The sequence below is a fragment of the Salminus brasiliensis genome, chromosome 2, assembly GCF_030463535.1.
Source record: "Salminus brasiliensis chromosome 2, fSalBra1.hap2, whole genome shotgun sequence".
Taxonomy (NCBI): domain Eukaryota; kingdom Metazoa; phylum Chordata; class Actinopteri; order Characiformes; family Bryconidae; genus Salminus; species Salminus brasiliensis.
This window is the reverse complement of record NC_132879.1, coordinates 1,425,676-1,446,502: the sequence shown is the minus strand read 5'-3', so window position 1 is coordinate 1,446,502 and position 20,827 is coordinate 1,425,676. Positions and strand designations below refer to the sequence as shown.

At 42.9% G+C, this 20,827-nt stretch overlaps 1 protein-coding gene across 3 annotated transcripts in view; it reads left to right on the top strand.

Annotated features, from left to right (window-relative positions):
• rps16 (ribosomal protein S16) overlaps positions 1–10,092 on the top strand; it is a 329,498-nt gene extending 319,406 nt beyond the window's left edge. For 2 of the 3 annotated variants that reach the window (XM_072674102.1, XM_072674103.1), the window contains exons 2-6: positions 6,016–6,067; positions 7,381–7,482; positions 8,500–8,596; positions 9,734–9,781; positions 9,901–10,092. In XM_072674102.1, the coding sequence (XP_072530203.1) occupies positions 6,020–6,067; positions 7,381–7,482; positions 8,500–8,596; positions 9,734–9,781; positions 9,901–10,046 (441 nt within the window). In that variant the 5' untranslated portion in view covers positions 6,016–6,019 and the 3' untranslated portion in view covers positions 10,047–10,092. Of the gene's footprint in view, positions 1–5,891; positions 5,922–6,015; positions 6,068–7,380; positions 7,483–8,499; positions 8,597–9,733; positions 9,782–9,900 lie in introns of those variants that run through there. The other variant, XM_072674101.1, reaches the window with a different exon arrangement.
• The last annotated feature ends 10,735 nt before the right edge of the window (positions 10,093–20,827 follow it).

The window sequence follows — 20,827 nt, the reverse complement described above, 5'->3', positions numbered from 1 at the left end:
ACATCTCTGACCGGAGGAATGTGTGTGTGTGTGAGTGTGAGTGTTTGGAAAACTCTGTGAAGTGTGTGTTACATAGGCCCCATGTTTCATTTTTCTTTAAATGTAAAGAGCAAAATCTATTTGGTTTAGGGTTAGAAAACAATAAAATTGGGCATATTATCATTACACACACACATACACATGTTCTGCTAATGGTTTGATTTATTATTGTTTATTTATTGTTATTAGCCTTGGCATCATCTATTATTGGCTGAAGAAAGAGAGAGAGCGGGTTGTTTATGAAAGTTGAAATCCTCCGTACTCTCAGTGAGGCTAATCCTCCTTTTAGTTCAAGTCTGGGCTGAATATATGGACAATGAGTCAACACTGGCCACAGCTAGTGTGACTAACTCAGAGAGGGACAATAACTATGCTCTCTCTCTCTCTCTCTCTCTCTCGCTTTCTCTCTTCAGATTCCTGGTGATGGATGAAGAGACTGAGGGCATTTCAAGCAGAACAAACCAATCGAGATGAATCAATCATTAGCTCTTCCTTCTTCCAAATAAAGCCAAAAAAAGAAAGCACAGAAGATGAGAACATCTGAGAGGTGAGAGAGAACAACAACAAACCTAAACTACTGAGATTTTCCATCAGAGATTCAGTCCCAAATCTGGGATTTGAGGAAATCTAATTTACACTGTGACTCCAAGTGTAACCGATCAGCCAAGACATGCATACATTATATTAATATATAAATATTGTATACACTATTGTCTAGTGTATAGGAGTGTTTATTGAGGTGTTTGTGGACTAATATCTCTATTCTAGTGTACAGGAGTGTTTATGGACTAATATTTCATATTCTAGTCTATGAGAGTGTTTATTGAGGTGTTTATGGACTAGCACTCCTATTCTAGTGTATAGGAGTGTTTATTAAGGTGTTCATGGACTAATATCTCATATTCTAGTGTATAGGAGTGTTTATTGAGGTGTTTATGGACTAATATCTCATATTCTAGTGTATATGAGTGTTTATTAAGGTGTTCATGGACTAATATCTCATATTCTAGTGTATAAGAGTGTTTATGGACTAATATTTCGTATTCTAGTATATGAGAGTGTTTATTGAGGTGTTTATGGACTAATATCACCTATTCTAGTATATAGGAGTGTTTATTGAGGTGTTTATGGACTAATATCTCCTCCTGAGTATTGTCCGTTCTTATTTATGCATGGTGTCCTACTGATGCTAATTGGTGGGGTGTAATAATGAAGTTTCCATTACCTACTAGCTACATTAGCCACATCTGGAGCAATAGGGAGGAAAGAGTAAATAATTGTTCTTTTGTTTTTTCTAAACTATGTGTATTCTCTGTTATCTAAGCTCTTAAATCATGTCATCCTGCTTAGTGTCCAAGAGCATCAGCTTTTAGCTCCAGGTAGTTGTTTTGCCTCATTGACCATAACAGGCCAATTACAATTATACACACAACCAATCACAAACTGGCAAGAGCATAGGGCGAAGCAGACTTCTGCTGATACACACAAGTAAATTGTTAGAGGTGTAATTAACATTAACGACCACCATAATGAGCAAAACACATCTAAACAAAAAACATCTATAAAAAACATCTATACAAAGTTGGTGTTTCTAATAAAGTGGCCAGTGAGGAAGCACAATGTAGATGTTTCTAGTAAAGTGACAAGTTAGCGAAGCACACAGTTAGTGTTTCTAGTGTTAAAGTGGCCAGTCAGTGGAAGCACAAGGTAGGTGTTTCAAATAAAGTGGCCAGTGAGTGAAAGCACAAGGGACTAATATCTCCTATTCTAGAGTACAGGAGTGTTTTTTGAGGTGCTTACAGATTAATATCTCATATTCCAGTGATTGTGTGTGTTTTGTGTTATGCTGCTGGATAATGAGGCTACTACTAGACCAGGAAACCTCATTATCACTCCGCAAACCAAAAACAAACAGCAGTGTGTCACCTCACTAAGCTCCATTTCCTCTCCAATACAGCGAACATCTGCTACAGCTACTGAACACACACACACACACACACACACACACACACACACCTCACACCTGAGCCAGCTTACTGCTCTCATTCAAACACATTTCCTCTCAGTTCACCCACACAACTTACAGTTGTATGCAAAGGTTTGGACACCTGTGATCAAAATATCTGTTACTGTGAAGATTAGTGAGTAAAATGTGATCAAACTAAAGATGATTCATATTTTACTCCAGACTTTCAATCAAGAAGCAAAAGTTTGGGCACCCTGCATGGTCAGTACTTAGCAGCACCCCCTTTGGCAAGTATCACAGCTTGTGAACACTTTCTTTAGCCGCTAAGCATCTTTCATTTCCTTTGCACAGATGTACACATACACATGCACATACACAGCTTGTCTAGTCCTTGTAGAGAAGTACTGCTAATAGAATAGGACTCTCTGGAGCAGATCAACATTAACCTATTGGCACCCTGCCTCCTAATGCCAGGCGTGGGCTTTAGGGGTATAAAGCCCCCCAGCATTGAGCTGTGGAGCAGTGGAAGAACTGAATGATGGCTGGTGCTCCATACAATCCTTTTGCATTACCTTTTGAATTGTGGAACTGGGGATGATGAGGTGGAGTAGACATCATTATCCAACATCCTGACCTCATTAACGCTCTTGTCACTGAATGCAATCAAATCCTCACAGCAATCCTTCTCTAAAATCTAGTTTAAAGCCTTATTCCCAGGACAGTAGAGACAGTTACTCCAACAAAATCAAGGGAAATTCTTTTAGTACCCCTGATTTGGGAGGAAACAATGAATGAGCAGGTGTCCCAATACTTATATATATATAAGTACCTACCATGCCAGGTTAGCTTTGTATTAGCTAGCTTGTTATACTCTCTCCCTATCTCTCTCTCTCTCTCTCTCTCTCTCGTTCACACACACACAAACTTGCCCCTCCTCTCACACCTGAGCCAGCTTGCCGCTCTCATACACACACCTCTGCTGCTAACACACACACATACACACCTTGCCTTTGAGCCTCTGCTGATTAGCACCCTCCGCTAATTGTGATAAACAAAAACAACACACACACACATGTTCTGATGCGTGAGGACAAAAGGCTTGGGCAGGGCGTGAAGTCCACACTGCAGACACCTTAAAGCCCTAACAGCACAACAACACAACAGAAATGAAGCCGGTACCCAGTACAAATACTGAGATCCGGTATTAGACTTAGGTCTGCTTTAGCCATTTATATAGACACTGTAATTTACTGTAAAATACTTCATTACTGTTTTTCTGACCAAAATGAACAAATGTTAATTCATCTGAACTCGTTTGTTCTTCCAGAGTTCCCAAATGTTCCCAAAATGTGTGTATCCCGCCTCCACACCTCCAGCTTTAGGGTGATTAGTGGCTGAGCTGGAAGAGGAAGGTGTGAATTTAGGAAAGAACGGTAAAACTCAGAGGAGGGGCAGGAAGAAAACTGGTAGGGAAAGAGTGAGAGATGAAGAATGACCAGTGAGTGGAAGCACAAAATAGGTTTTTTATAATAAAGTGGCCAGTGGGCGAAATCACAATGTAAGTGTTTCTAATAAAGTGGCCAGTGAGGAAGCACAAGATAGGTGTTTCTAATAAAGTGGCCAGTAAGTAGAAGTACAAGGTAGGTGTTTCTAATAAAGTGGCCAGTGGGGGAAGCACAAGGTGAATGTTTCTAATAAAGTGGCCAGTGAGGGAAATCACAATGTAAGTGTTTCTAATAAAATGGCCAGTAAGTGGAGGCCCAAGTGACTCACTTTTTTTTCACGGGCTTCATTGGTTCTGTCCTGCTTTAAGGAGGCACTCTGGTGTCCTCTAGTGGGGCGTTCATGTTCACCATCTTCCAACATCGTCACTGTTTAATATGTGTGATATGAGATGATTGTCCTGCTCTCACGTCTATCTAGAAGTTCCAGAAAAACTAGAGTGATATTTATTCTGCTCACATTACCACTCACACAGCACAGCATATCTAGAACCTGCAAAAGAACTAGAATGACAGTTATTCTGCTCACAGTACTGCTTACTCTCATAGCCTATCTGGAACATCCAGAAAGGCATTTTTTACATGCTGACACTACTGCTCACAGCCTATCTAGCACCTAAAAAAACTAGTTACAGCTATTCTGCTCACATTACCAATCACCTATCTAGAACCCCTAGAATGATTAGAGTGATGTTTCTTTTGCTTACTCCACCTCTCACACTCACAGCCTATCTAGAGCCTCCAGAAGGATTACAGTGATGTTTCTTTTGCTTACTCCACCTCTCACACTCACAGCCTATCTAGAACCTCCAGAAGGATTAGAGTTATGTTTCTTTTGCTTACTCCACCTCTCACACTCACAGCCTATCTAGAAACCCCAAAAGGACTAGAGTGACAGTTAGCAGTGTCCTGTTTACATTATCACTCACACTTACAGCCTATCTAGAACCCCCAGAACAACTAGAGTGATGGTTATTCTGCTTACACTACCAGTCACACTCACAGCCTATCAGCTTACACTAGTACTCACACTGCTTATCTAGAACTTCCAGAAATACTAGAAGGAAGATTTTACCGCTCACACTATGGCTCACACCCTATCTAGTACCTCCAAAAGAACTTGTTCTTTCAACCTATCTAGGATCTTCGTAAGAACTAGAATGTTGTAACGTTTTACTGCTCATGCTAATACCACACTTACAGCCAATCTAGAACCTCTAGAGGGACTAAAGGTGATATTGTACTGCCCACACTAACACTTGCAGTCTATCTAGAACTTCTAGGGGAACTAAAGTGATATTTTACTGCTCACACTAACACACAGCCTATCTAGTACCTCCAGAAGGACTAGAGTTTATTCTGCTCACATTACCGATTATAGCCTATCTAGAACCTAGAGTGATATTGTTAGTACTCAGACTACCACTTACATTCACATGTTATCATAGAACCACCAGAAGAACTTTCCCCATTTCTAACCAATGGGGAGGCTGTTGTAGCTGAATCTGCCCAGAAACCACTGAGCGAACAATCCTGATTGGTGGAAAACCTGAAATGGGAATTCCACTGATCTTTTTAAAATTTCAACATAATTTTAATCATTAAGAAAGTCATTCAGAGTGGGGGTTTGGTGGGTTTGGCTTAGGTTTGGTGTGGAACGCTCAGTTCTAGATAACATCCCCCAGTCAGAACATCAGTGTTCTACAGTGGAGGTGAGGATAAGCAGACATCTGAAGCTCTAATAATAAAAGCTCCTCACAGAAAGTTCTTCACCTAATGGTGATGAAGACGCTGCCTGATGCCTGAGACACGGTTCTACCAGAGTTCTGAGAAGAGCTCGGCTCTAGAACCTGCTTTTAGAACCTGATCATTAAAATGGTGGAGGGATACATGCTGCCTTTAGGGTGTAGTGCGGCTACAGAAAGTAGTCCCTAAAGAGAACTGGATCAGTGGAGATTAACTATTTTACCTTCATCATCATCATCATCATCATCATTATGGATATAAACTCAGAAGACTCGTGTAGCTTCTCTGGTGGGTTTGGATAGGAAATAAATAAATGTGTATTTCTGTTGTAGCCATGACGACTGACACCTGGTCCCATTCACCGCCACTGTAAAGCAACACGTGTCAGTACGTTTCTCTACAATGAATCACAATCACAACAAAAAAACCACCTGAACGAGTTCACACGAGACTCTGGATTAAGCAGATGATTTTTGAAAAGTCGGTGAACGTCCCCTTTTAGGGGGAACCCCCCCCCCTCCCCCCATGCTGTGCTGCCCGCCCCGCTAGGTGTCAGTGCGGAGCCACTGTCCGACCACGCGTGTGTGTAGCGGAAGAAGGCGCTGCCCCTGCTGTAAGGCGGAGGAGACCCCGTTGCTCGGCCTTTTTCCGCGCGGCGCTGTCTGAGGGTGCGCTCGAGCTCCGGTCTCTCTCCCAAAAATTCACCATTTTAATCCGGATTAAAGCCAGAAACTCACTCATAAACTCTTGATTCTGTTGCAGAAACATGCCGGCCAAAGGACCCCTTCAGTCTGTGCAGGTCTTCGGACGCAAAGTGAGTAAATTAACCGCAAACATCTGCGCGCACGCGAGGCGTTAGTTAGCCGCTTAGCTGCTAATCGGTTAGCCTGGCCGGGGAAATGCGGGGATGTGTGAAATTGGGCAAATCCGGGAGGATTTGGGCGCATAATGCACATTTCTGGTGTTTCAGGGCGGTGCAGTCGTCTTTAATTTGCTCGTAAATTTGAGATTAACGCTTACTTGGGTGGTTGTGACCCGTTTGGCCACGTTTTCGGTCACGCGCTCATTTAATTTATTTATTTTTTTATTAAATAAACTTACTTAAGATTATTGCTGCGTTATTAAAGTGTGCTGATCTGCTCTTATTCCCCTTTATTTACTTATTTCTGAGTTAATGTACGTGTTTGTGGCCTCTTCTGTAGCCAGGTGTTGGAGTTACCTGTAAATAACACTGAGCTTTAGAGGGGTGTTAATTAATGAGCAGTGATATAAACCCATTATTAATACTGATTATAATAACTTACTGACTACTTGCATGCCTGTTTAGCCATCTAGTCAAGTAACCGGGCCAGTCTCTAACACACAACCCCAATTAATCCGGGTTTCTGACCCTGCTGAAGTGTCCTGACCCCACCAGCACGGGTCTGAGTTACTGCAGGAGTGTTTTGGACTAGACCGGTCTTTACTGTCTAAGATCTAACTAAGATCTGCTTATGTAGGATTTGTAGCTGTGAAGGAGGCATGGCTGGTCTTAGGATGCTCGGCTCATTCACGGTTTGCTCAGGTTTCTCTAAAGTATTAAAATAATAAGATCGACCGTGTAGTAAAGGTAAAGGTGCAGGTATTTGTCACTGTACAGCGAAATGTGTCCTCTGCATTTAACCCATCTGGTAGTGAACACACACACACACACACACTCACATGTGTTAGGGGCAGTGAGTACACACACACACACACCCAGAGCGGTGGGCAGCCAACTCCAGCGCCCGGGGAGCAGAGAGGGTAAAGGGCCTTGCTCAAGGGCCCAACAGTGGCGTGGCAGCTTGCCGAGCCCGGGAATCGAACCCACAACCCTGTTATCGACAGCCCGGAGCTCTAACCGCTGAGCTGGGGTTCGAGTCCCGGTCTGGGGGACTGTGTGCTGCTGCGCTACGCCAATAAGAGTCCCTGGGCAAGACCCCTAACACTACGCCGACCCTCCTCTGTGATACGAGTAACCTTGTAAGTCGCTCTGGATAAGAGCGTCTGCTAAATGCCGTAAATGTAAATGTCTGTGATTTTAAGGACCGAAGGGATGTAGTCTTTACCTCCTGAAGTTGTAAACCTCTTCCTCTTTTCCTCTTCCAGAAAACAGCCACCGCTGTTGCCCACTGTAAGAGAGGCAATGGGCTGATTAAGGTGAACGGCAGACCCCTTGAGATGATTCAGCCAGCTACCTTACAGTACAAGGTGGGTCCGTACCGGGATTGTCCGGCGTTATCCACTGAAGGGTGATGTGGTTTCAGGCTTTCATTCACACTAAGTGGAGAACAGACAGACTGACTGACTGATCCAGTAGATTTGGGTGTCCTGCTGTATTTTACAGTGAAAACCTCCTGCCAAATCACCCTGTTGAGGATCAGATTGAGCAGCAGGCTCTTTAGGTGCTGTGGGGTCTATCTTCTCGTTTATGTGAAGGTGTGTCTGAACATGGCAGAGGTTCAGGGTTTTAAAGAAGTTGCTGCTCATGTTGGCAGTTAATGAATAAAAGTAATGGGTCAGGGTGTTTGCTCAGTGTTTGGCTGCTGTTTTGCTCATTTCACGAGTTGTATCAGTACGGTATTGGTTAAATAATTTAAGCTGTTACTATTTAGTAGCAACACACTACATACAAATACACAGATGACATGGGTTACCTTCTTTTTGAATGATCAGGTGTCAAGATCAGTTTGCAAGAAAAGTTCGGGTCCTTCACCTGCTAGTATCAAGAAAAAGTATCTGCTTTTACGGTCTTGGTCTCGAGGGAGGGCATTTTTCATAACTCTTAAAATGAGGGCTGTTAAAGTAGCTTTGGAATAAACAGCTTTATAAACATTAGTTACAGTCATATTTACTGCAGATTAAAACTATTTAAAATCCTGGTTTCTGCCTCAGTTGTGCAGCTCAAACAGGCATTAGTGTACATTAATTTCACTAATTCATTGTCTTGGAAAGAGTCGTAAAAATGAAGGTAACATGTTGATTTTATAGTGACTGGATGATTAAAGCCTAGGTGTTGAGCTCCCTGACTGGTGTGTGGATCACACTGATATTTTATAACTTGCATGTCTCCTAGCTTAAGAGCTGAGTTAAGCCCAAATCAAGTCTTATACTTAGATAATCAGAATTATCAGAGTCCGAGGTTCAGGTTTTCTACAGATGTTGGACCGTGGACGTTCGCTGAATGGCCTGTGTGTTGGTAGTAACCAAGTCTCTTTTGCTTCTCAGCTGTTGGAGCCCATTCTGCTGCTGGGAAAGGAGCGTTTTGCTGGTGTTGATATCAGAATCCGTGTGAAGGGCGGTGGACACGTCGCACAGGTCTATGGTAAGCAGCTTTATGTTGACGATGCCTGATCTGTTGATGCTGGTATACATTTTATTAGGGACTAATCTCACCTATGTTGTGTTGGGGTATTGTAACTTATTTGTAGATGGTTACAAATGCAGTAAATAATCTAAAGTAATCTAAACTTCTACCTGACGACGATACGATTCATTTAAGGTCTTGATTCATCAACAGAGATTAGCGGTTTACAGCTGACCACAACAGCTTGTAGTCCACAAGGTTTAATCAGCCTAGTTGTTTATCATTCAAACAAAAATAACCAAGCCATGAATGTAGTTTCATGCTTTGCTTGATTGTAAAACTATAATCGCATGATAAATAAACATTAAACCCAGAAACACCTGAATATCTCAGTTTATCTGATAATTAATAAATAGCTGGTGGTCTCTTTTGCCAGACCAGTCAGCAAGCTTAACCTGAAGATTTTTTGTTTTTGCAAACTTTCCATTGCCATATAAAATGTCTTAGAACAACTGTTTTCTTCCCAGCAGTGCCCCATGACCCACAACTTTAAAACCACTGCCCCATCATCCCTAGCAGGTCCTACAGCTAGGGTTCTAACCTGCCTCATGTTCATTAGATTCACTGTGGACTTGTTCTACAGTACAGAAACATTAGATTTAGCTTAATTTACACAACAGGCTTAAAAAAGTGTATCAGCACTTAACGAAACATCTGTGTGTTTCATCAGAATACATATAATTACTTTATTTATTGCTGTTCTGACTTATTGCACTTCAGAAAACCTAAATATATGATTTGTGAATCCTGAAATTCTCCTAATATTGTGGTATTACATTTTTGCCATCACTTAATATATATTCTCCAGCAGGCGGATAATGTCATCTTGAACGCAGTGGTTTGTGGGTTGTAGTGGTTCCTCTTTTAGCTTGTTTAATGTTCTTTAATGTGGACCCACATTGTCCAGTATTTTTCTGTTGGACCTTCGTAAAGTGTTCCCGCAATAGAAAGCATAGCTGATGTTCAGAAAGGAATTTAGGCTTGGGTTTTAAATGGATGGCGACGGGATGTGGATTATGAACTGCTAGATCGTCACGTTGCGTGTAGACGTTTCATGTTCTGTATATTTTCTAATGAGCTGTGTTTCCCTTTCAGCTATTCGCCAAGCCATCTCCAAAGCCCTGGTTGCCTACTATCAGAAATGTGAGTTGTCATTTTATGAAGCTGCTTCTGTAATTTTATCTCGGACAAATAAACTAGGCTGTAATTCTGAGCTGTAAGGTCGGTTCTTTAATTCGCTCTCTTGTTTTGATTTGCTTCAGATGTGGACGAGGCTTCCAAGAAGGAGATTAAGGACATCCTGGTCCAGTACGATAGGACCCTGTTGGTTGCGGATCCACGTCGCTGCGAGTCCAAGAAGTTCGGTGGTCCCGGAGCCCGTGCCCGCTACCAGAAGTCCTACCGTTAAAATATTTGTGCATATTTCGTACAATTAAAAGTGAAAATAATTCCCAGCTTCGGTTGTGTGTTTGGAGTGTGATCTGAACTCTGAGATGGTGACCTCAGACACCCGTCAGGCTGCGTCCACCGTTTCCTTTAAAACTCTGCGTATCAGACTTCAGCGGCTGCTGGCTGCGTGAGGTGGTGTATGTAGATCTGTGAGCTTTTCTGAGAGAAAAAACAGCAGTAAATTAATGAAACCAACTTTAGTTAAAATTACTCGCCCTGATTTTATCCACTAGCGGTTTCTAATGAAGCCGGTTATGGTCTGCAGCTCATTATAGACAATGTGAGGCATTTTTACGTTTGATATTCAGTTAAATCTGAAAAAAAAGACAACAGTCAAAATCCTGAGCTGTAGGTGAATGTAGAGGAAGTCGAGGCCTAAGAGGGAAACCTCCTCCCTTCGAGAGCATGAGCTGGGCTTTTAAGACCAGGCTGTGTATGTGGTTATTAGGGGAGCTTGGCAAAAACTACTTACCAGGTGTTCCAGGGTTTTTTTGCAGGTGTGCCAACCCCTCCTTTCAGGCATGCAGATCATTTCTAAATTTAGATTCATGGAACAAATTACAAACCATTGAAATGACCGATTAGGGGTGCGGTTCTTTGTGTGCAAAGGTCATTTTTGAGGCGTTTTCCCTGAATAACCACTGTGCATCAACTGGCACTGTATATACCCTTTACTTTCCTCATTTAATCCTTAGTTTCCTCCATATTTGCACTGTTATATTTATGTGATTAAAATTCTGAAGTTCAGATTCACTTGTAATTAGAAAATTCTGTATTTCAGCCAGTTTAACCTTCTGACTAATTACAATCTGAGACCAGTGTGAGGCTTTCATCGTTAAGGATGTGTTTTATAAGAGTACAGAATTTTTCTGAGTGGAAATTGGACGAGTTAAGATTTTTGAAGACCTATTTTAAGTGTGGTTAGTAAAAAAAAAAACCTTTAAAGAAATTATTTGGACACAAATCTGGCTCCTGGTTTAAAAAAAAAAAGTGAAAAACGTGGCTCTGTACAGAAAGTGTGACTAAATTATATTATATTATATTATATTATATATATCTTGGATTTCTCAGTTTAGGAGCCGGGTCTGGTCAGTAACCACTGCAAGAAGGATTCTGTGTTTCTGTGGGTTCTGAGTAAAGCTGGGGTTGTTAAAGTAGGTGTTAATTTTACACCATAAACCAAATTCAGCCAAAATATTAAAGCTTTAAATCCTCAGCTGGATCAGAGTCAGTAAAGCTGTTTATTAAATAATAATTTTAATTTTAATCCGGGTCACAGCGGCGCCCTCTGGTGGCACAACCTAAGCAGGGTGCTGCTGTTGCGGAGTGCGACCACCAGATGGCAGCATTTCCACCCGCACGAATAAGCGCCAGTCCCGCTCGTTCTCTGACTAATCGAAATCCTAACTGGTGGAAATCAGACCTCAGTTCAGGATCTGCACAGATATCAGACGAAACCCTTTGAAGCACCGCGGTCGCTGTTAGAAACCACCAGGTTTTCTCCCATTCTTTTATTTTGCGTTCGTGTTTTAAAAGCTGAGCTTATTTGGCCGTGTGGAAATGCTGCCATCTGGTGGTCGCATTCGGCAACTGCTGCTACCCGGATTTATCAGAACGGTTGATTTAGACTTAGATTTTTTTCAGTGATTCTGCTATTAGCGTTAACATTTATATTAATATGAGTAATACAATTGAATTATTAGTATTAACAGTGGTAGTTTAATCTCTGTATTGTGTGAAACTTTTATTATTATTATTATTATTATCATTATTATTAATTAACAAAATTCTGAAAGTATCCTCTTCAGATCATCGTAACTAGTAGAAACTGTGTTTAAAAAATCACCTTTGCGCTGAAATGTTTTTGGCGAACCCAGTTTTATGAGGTCCTGCGTCTCTGCTAATTCGTTCGTGTGGAAATGCTGCCACCTGGTGGTCGCATTCGGCAACAGCAGCGCCCTGCTTACGTTTCGCCACCAGAGGGCGCTGCTGCGGCCCGGATTTATCAGAACGGTTGATTTGGACTTTTTTTTTCCAGCGATTCCGCTGTTAACATTTACATTTATTGTAAATATTAATATTACATTTTAATTATTAGTATTAACAGTAGTAGTTTAATCTCTGTATTGTGTGAAACAGTTGGCAGTTAGTCAAAGAAATTATTATTATTATTATTAATTAACAAAGTTGTAAAAGATCATGTAGTGAGGTGTAAGGATCTTTAAAAAATACTGACCCGTTTCCCAAAAGTATCCTGTTCAGATCATCTTAACGCGCAGAAACTGTTAAAAATCACCTTTGCGCTGAAATGCTTCTGGCAAACCCAGTTTTATGAGGTTTAACGTCTCTGCTAATTCGTTCGTGTGGAAATGCTGCCACCTGGTGGTCGCATTCCGCAACAGCAGCGGCCTGTTTAGGTTGTGCCACCAGAGGGCGCTGCTGCGACCCGGATTTTCTGGCTGGTCTCTTTCTTTTCTGGGAAACTGAAGGTTAAAGGTGATCAGAGGTGGATAAACGTTTTAAGAAACGTTTTAAAAACACATTTTATTTTTACTTTAGTTTTGTTTAAACGGTACCTGATTGTTTACTGCAATCCTGTTTTTTTTTTAATCCAGTTCACACAGATTTAAACACTGGCTATTTACCCTGGACCAGCATTAGGCTCTAAAATGTGGGCGTAGCTGGAATTTATAATATTAATATTTATTTATTTTGGAGGCCTGGTATATAGTTAAATAGTGAGAAGAGTTTAGTGAACAAATCTCGTAGAAAAATTGTTGAATTCCAAAACAATTAAGCTAAATCATTAATATCACTTAATTTATCCTAACATTTTGAGATGAGAGCTCATTGTTTAGACATTCAGCTTGAAAGTGTGAGAATTGTTTATAATAAAAAAAAAAATCAAAGGGGTTCGAATGGGATTCATGTCAGTTGTATTTCTACAGAAGCTCAACATTTTAGACCAATCAGAACAGGCCTGGTTCAATCAGCTTCATGTAGTTTGATGGACCTGAATGGGTTAATACAGCCGCCCGAGTTGAGATTAGGGCCTTTCCACGGTTAGTAACTTTAAGTAAAGTCCCGCATTTTATCCGTGACTCGTTCAGCTGAGCTGTCCGGGTGAGTCAGACTGACGGGAAGTTCAGGTACGTAGCCGCTGTGTTCTGTCAACAGCCGCCCCAGAGTGGACGTTTACCGCCTGTCCTGCTGCCCTCGGCTTCCAGTAAAGAGCTTTCGCTGAAGTGTGTTTGGGTCGTGGAGAAGCTGCTCGTGTTTAATATGTGAACACTGGCAGTGAGGAGAACATATCACACCCAGTTACAGCACACACACACACACACACACACACACACACACACACGAAGAGTGCTGGAGGATATAATACACTATATGGACAAAAGTATTGGGACACTTGCTCATCATTCATTGTTTCTTCTAAAATCAAGGCTATTAAACGAGCTGATCCTGCTTCTGTTGGAGTAACTGTCTCTACTGTCCAGAGAAGAAGACTTTCTACTAGATTCTGGAGCTGGAACATTGCTGTGAGGATTTGATTGCATTCAGCAACAAGAGCGTTAGTGAGGTCAGGATGTTGGATTGTGATCACCTCCCCACCTCATCATCCCCAACTCATCCCATCCAAAAGTACTGGATGGAGCTCCTCCACCATCATTCCAGAGAACACAGCTCTTCCACTGCTCCACAGCTCCTCAATGCTGGGGGGCTTTATACCCCTCTAGCCCACGCCTGGTATTAGACAGCATGGAGTCAATAGGGTCATGATGTTGATCTGCTGCAGATAGTCCTAATCTATTGGCAGTACTTCTTCTCTACAGGGACTAGACAAGCTGTGTGTGCACACCTGTGTCAGCAATGGGTGTAACTTAAAGGAGGAGAAGGAGAAGGAGGAGGAGGAGGGGGAGGAGGAAGAAGAGGAGGAGGAGGAGGAGAAGGAGGAGGAGGAGGAGGAGGGGGAGGAGGAAGAAGAGGAGGAAGAGGAGGAGGAGGAGGAGAAAGAGAAGCAGGAGAAGGAGGAGGGTCTGTTTGGGGTTCCTTGTACCACATGTCCTATGGTGGACCGGCCTCCGACTGTGCTGGTTCTGACTCGCAGCCAGATCCGACCCCAAAGTGCGCATTGTCCAGCAGAGCACACACACAGGAACATGGGAGAAAGAAACATACACACACACACACACACACACATACACACACACATACACACACACATACACACATACACACACACACACAGGGAAGGATGCTTTCCCAGGGTTGAAAGAGCTGAAGATCAAAAGCAGAAGCATTTATTAAAGCAGCTCCCGGTTCAAACAAGCACAGCCCGTCAGAACCGAACCAAACCAGCCCATCATATAATATCAGCATTTATCATAAATTAACCTTATACTGCATATACTTACAGAGAATGATGGTGTTTGGTGGAGAATGGGGGTGTGTGGTGTAGAATGGGGGTGTGTGATGGAGAATGGTGGTGTTTGGTGGAGAAGTATGGTGTTTGATGGAGAATGATGGTGTTTGGTGCAGAATGATGGTACGAGTTGTGCTGGTAGGAGTGGATCAGACACAGCAGTGCTGCTGGAGTGTTTAAACCCCTCAGCATCACTGCTGGAATGAGAACAGTCCACCAATCAGAAACATCCAGCCAACAGTGTCCCCTGAGCAGCGTCCTGTGAGCACTGATGAAGAACCACAGGATGACCATCACCATCACTGTGCAGCAACAGAACACTCAGCTTCTGTCCCTGACTTTGCATCTACAAGGTGGATGTCTCTACAAGGAGTGTCTAATAGAGTGGACAGTGAGTGGACACTGCTGTGTCTGATCCAGTCGTACCACCAGCGTAACACACACTAAATAAGACGCCACCCCCAAAAGACTAGATACTGTACTGTACCTGAGTAGTTCTTAAAGAAACACAGGGCCTGGCATGCGTGGACAGATAAGGTCATACGTATACTAATACATCCTGATACCCTCAGCCACGCCCGCTTTACCAACACTGTGTTCAGTGTGACAGTCAGCAGGAGCAGAGCTCCATATTCCCCTCAGCTTCTACATCTGAAGAGTTGGGATATGTGGGGTCTCTTCTTCTTAGTATTATTATCTATATTATTTTATATTATATATAACTAAAGTACCATTGCTTCTTATAAATAATATAAGTATCAAATCAAATTTATTTGTAGAACACGTTTTACTACAAAATTCCATTGTCAAAAAGTAGCTAGTAGTCCATTAAAACTTTAACATAGTCGGTAGGCAGATAGCAGTAGCAAGAAGGTGGGCAGCTGGTCTGAGGCGGGTAGCAGGGCGGTCAAGTGGGCAGTCATTAACTCTGAGAAGAGATCAAAGTAGTTCTGATTGGATTTCTGGAGAACAGGGAATGTTGGGCAGTATCAGAGTGTGACTGATGGCTCTGTAAGATCACAGCCCAATAAAAGGAGAGAGCCAGAAGGTAGCACAGACATGGGAACACCCTGAAACACTGGCATCCATTCGCTCCACCTTCCTCAAACTTGAGTGATCAGGTGATCAGCAAGCGGCAGGACAGCAGCACCAGCATACTACTCAGTATACTACAATTCCCTGTGTCCATGAACCCCTGGATCCGCAACCTTTATCTGAAGGGGACCAGCCTAAATTTCAGCCTAGATTTATAAAAAAAAAAAGGCTCTTCTCCCTGTTGAAGACTTCTGGATTCTGGGAACTGGTATGAAGCCAGCAGAAAATAAATAACGTAAAGAATATAGAAAGAAAATGTAAGATATGGGGCTCTTTAATAGAACTGAAAAAAGGTGTGTAGGATGGGATGGGCTGGATGAAACTTGCCCATGGGACCAGACCTGGTCCACAGGCCTGCACCTGTACCCTAAGCAAACCCACACATGGTGACACTGAACCACCCCAAAACTAAGACCATACTTGTAGACACTTGGTCTTTGATCCTGAGGAGGTATTAATACAGCAGGGTTCTTCTCCCACTTCGCTGTACTGCAGAGTATACCCACGTTTACAGCAGGGGCTCGCGTGTATTTATGAAGGGATTTACAGTCGTTGTAGTTATGAAGCCTTCAGCTGGGTGATATGAGCTCAGAGATGCACTGCTTTATGTTCAGCCTTGAGCTTTGTTTAGAGCATATCTACTCAGGGAAACGACTTTACCACAACACAGCACATCAATAAATGCACAGCACAGTTACACTGAACAACCAAACTAGTGCTGAAGGGTGGTGTTTGGTGGAGAATGATGGTGTTTAATGGGAAATGATGGTGTTTGATGGAGAATGATGGTGTTTGGTGAAAAGCGATAGTGTTTGTGTGGTGGATAATTATGTTTTTGGTGGAGAAGGATGGTGTTTGTTGGAGAATGATGGTGTTTGTTAGAACATGGTGGTGTTTGATGGAGAATGATGGTGTTTGGTGGAGAATGATGGTGTTTGGTGGAGAATGATGGTGTCTGATGGAGAATGATGGTGTTTGTTAGAGAGTGATGGTGTTTGATGGCCAATGATGGTTTTGTATGGTGGAGAATGATGGTGTTGAAGAATAATAAAGTTTCAGAAAGAATGGTGGAGTTTGTTGAAGAATTTTGTGTTTAATGGAGAATGGTGGTGTTTGGAGGAGAATGATGGTGTTTGGTGGAGAATGAAAGCGTTTGGTGGAAAACAATGATGGTTGTTTGGAGAGTGGTTGTATTTGACAGTGATGTATGGTGCAGAATGATGGGGTTGGTTGGAGTATTATGGTGTTTAATGTTGTGGTTGGTGGAGAATGGTGGTGTATGATGGAGAATGAAGGTGTTTGTCAGAAAACAATGGTGCTTGGTGGATAATGATTGTGTTTGATGGGGAGTGATGCTGTTTGTATGGTGTTGAATAGTGGTGTTTGCTGGAGAATGTTGTGGTTGGTGGAGAACGATGGTGTTTGATGGAAAATGATTGTGTTTGATGGACATTGATGCTGTTTGTATGGTGGAAAACACTGGTGTTGGAGAATGGAGGTGTTTTGTGGAGGATGGAGAATGATGTAGCTTATTCAGCAATGGTGGTATTTATTGGGCAATTATAGTGTTTGAAGAAGAACTATGGTGTGCAGTCTACTTTAGACACGGTCTCACAGCTTGAACATTTGCTGACCATGACATATCTAGCATATTTTAGTAAACAGCATAGTGGAGGTTGGGGGGTTAACAGCGCCCTCTGGTGGGTTTAAATCCTCTCTGTGTGTCAGAGGCCCCAGCGGACGGTCACCTTGTAAAAAGGCAGGAGAACGGTCATAAACAACAGCCAGGCCATGTATGGGCTTTTCCTTTGGTTTCCACAGCGCTATGGAAACACATCACCTGAAGGCGCTGACCTCGTGACCCCTTTCTGTCACAGCGCTCAGAGAGCAGATTTACACGCTCTCCTCCGGTTCACCTCGTTTGACCATAATAGGCCGTGTGACCAGAGAAAAAGTGTTTCTGGTAATTGAAGTTTCCCTGAGCGTCCGAGGGACTGCCAAGTGCGGGGGTGTGTGTGGGGTCACTTTTGTGAGGGACACAGAAGTACCGTTGGCATGGTAACAGAGAAGCACTGTTTTGGGGGTCACTTAATAAGGAGGAAGACGCTCTGAGAAAGACAGAGACAGTGAGAACCCGCTGTGACAGGTTGTGGACTGCAATCTATTTATGTAGATAATAAATATCTATAAAACATCAGCCGTACTGACAGAAGCTCCTATAATCTCCACAGAGAAGCACTGACCAATAGAAAGGGGCACTCTCGAGCAGCCATGAGCACTTGAGGTCAACTAAAGTCACTGTACCCTGTGAGTGTAGGCTCGAGTGTGGGTTAGAGGGGTACACAGCCTCCCAGCATTGGGCTGTGGGGTTCTGTGGAGTGATGACTCCACTCCATTCAATAAGTTTGGGATGAGAGGTAGAACTGATCATCCAACATCAGAACCTGTGTTTAATGAAGAATGATGGTGTTTGGTGGAGAAAATGGTGTTTGATGGAGAATGATGGTGTTTAATTGAAGAATGATGGTGTTTGGTGGATAATGATAGTGTCTAATGGAGAGTGATGGTGTTTGATGGAGAATGGTGGTGTCTGATGTTTGGTGGAAAATGGCGGTGTTTGATGGAGAATTATGTTTTTTTGATGGAGAATGGTGCTGTTTAGTGGGGAATGATGGTGTTTGATGTGGAATGATGGTGTTTGATGGAGAATGATGGTGTTTGTTAGAGAATGATGGTGTTTGGTGGAGAATGATGGTGTTTGATGGAGAATGATGGTGTTCAGTGGAGAATGATGGTGTTTGGTGGAGAATGAGGCTGTTTAGTGGAGAATGAGGCTGTTTAGTGGAGAATAATGGTGTTTGATGGAGAATGATGGTGTTTGTTGGAAAATAGTGGTGTTTGATAGAGAATGATGGGGTTTGGGGGAGATTGATGGGGTTTGATGAATAGTGAGATTGGTTTGTGAATAGTGGTGTTTTGGTGGTAATAATGGTGAATGATGGAAAATGATGATGGTTTCTGGTTGATGATGTTTGGTGGAGAAGGATGGGGTTTGATAAAGAATGATGGTGTTTGATGGAGAGGTATGATGTTAGATGCTAGAAAATGCTGGTATTTAGTGGAGAATGGTGGTTGCTGGTGGAAAGTGATGGTGCTTGTTGCAGAAGGATGGTGGCACACTATCCCTTTGCGTTACCTTATATAGAGCTCTGAATGCGACTCTTTTTATACCTTTATATAGAAATGCTTTTTGGAACAGAGTGTAACAGTATGAGGGTCATATTAAGGCCAGGGAGAAGGTGTTTATCATCAGGACACCAGAAATTACAGCGCAATTATGGAATACGCAGGAGTATGATATACACTGGCTGTCAGAAAGGGGACACCTCGTCTTCTTTTGAAACTCTGGCACTTAATTTTCAATTAAGCAAGAAAACAACAACCTGCTGAAGCCGAATGATGATTAAGTGTCTCAGAGGAGTGCTAGCAGAAATGACCATCACAGTAAAGGTGTTTCGAGATGGTATTTACACCAATCAGCCATTACATTAAAACCACTGGCAGATGAAGTGCTCCAAGGAAGAACTACCGGGGAACTAGTGACAGGGTCATGGGTGCCCAAGAGGAGGCCCCACAGGACACCTTTAGGGTCAGAGCTGTTTTGGTGGCACGAGGGGCACCTACACAGTACGTTTTAATGTTATGGCTGGTCTGTGTATGGCTTGGACTGAAGGCCTAGCTCTAATAGTCATGGTTCGCCAGGACCTCTCCCTCCTCCTCCTCCTGCCTCTGTGTAGGGTCGTGTGTCCTGTATCTGTTATATCTGATGGGCAGCAGAACAGTAAGTTTTGGCCTTGTGCAGACATTATGATGATTCATCACTCAATACTCTCTCTCTCTCTCTCCCCCTCTCTCTCTCCCTCTCTCTCTCTTTCTCTGCTGTTGAAAATCAGTCCTCCATTATGGCCACATAGATGGCAATAAGAGCAGCCAAATAACCCTGCACTGTGGCCTCCTACTTCACATGGCAGAGTATGAGTATCATATAAGAGAATACGAGCAGAAAGCTGTTTCATACTTCTCCTAAAGCCTAAAGCATAACAGGGCTGATGCTTAGATGGTTGCTCCACCCAGGAGCTCCAGCCGAGCTTATAAGCTGTAGGGGTTATGATCTCTGTAAATAACGGTAATTATCAGACTCACTCCAGTGACACTATCCCCTCTCAGATTTTACTAACCTGTGAAAAGCAACAGCTCCCCAGTCAGCTGGAATTCATTACAGCTCTGCTCACTGGTGTCACTGACCCCCAGTCAGTGCCCCAGTTACTGCCTCAAAATAAAGCTTTATTTAATGACTTGACTTTACATTTGTTTTGATTGGGGTTCTGCATGGCAGGAGAACCTTTATTAATCAGAGCAAAACTGACCCTTGTAGAAAAGGATTGTAGCCCAGACATCTGTCCTCGGCTGGTCCTCACCAAGGGGGCTCAGGTCTTCACGCTGCCCATCTCTTAACATCCAACACATGTAATGCAAGAACCGACAGTTCAGTTGCCATCTAACAGAGAACCCAGACCTTAATATGCAGCAAGTTGTGGTGGCTAAGTGGTTGCTATGGAGTTCTTAGGTGGTTGCTATGGTATCCCAGCTATTGGTTGCTAAGTGGTTGCTATAGTATTGCTAGGCAGTTGCTATGGCATCCCAGGTGGTTACTATGGTGTTGCTTGGTGGTTGCTAGAGTGCTGCAAGGTTGTTGCTAAGAAGTTGCAAAAGTGTTGCTAGGTGGTTGCTAGGTGGTTGATATGTTGTGGTTGCTAAAAGTGCCTGCTATGGTATGCTAAGTGTTTGCTGTGGTGTTGCTAGGTAGTTACTATGCTATTGCTAGGCTGTTTATATGGTATCCCAGGTGGTTGCAATTGGGTTGCAGAGTGGTTGATAGGACGTTGCTATGGGATCCCAGGGGGTTTCTCAGGTGCTGCCATATGCCTGCTGTGGTATCCCATGGTGAAAGTTACAGGTGTGCTGGTGTCATCGATCATTTTGAAGAGGGCCAAATATTTTGCATCCCACTCACTCATACGGGAACCTGCCGTATACAAACCTGCCTCACACAGCCAGGCCGAACAGCTACACGAGGCGAGGAAGCCGAGGAATAGGAATACAAATCCAATAGAAACATACCATCATAAAAATGTTTTCAGAAGCACTAATAAAGG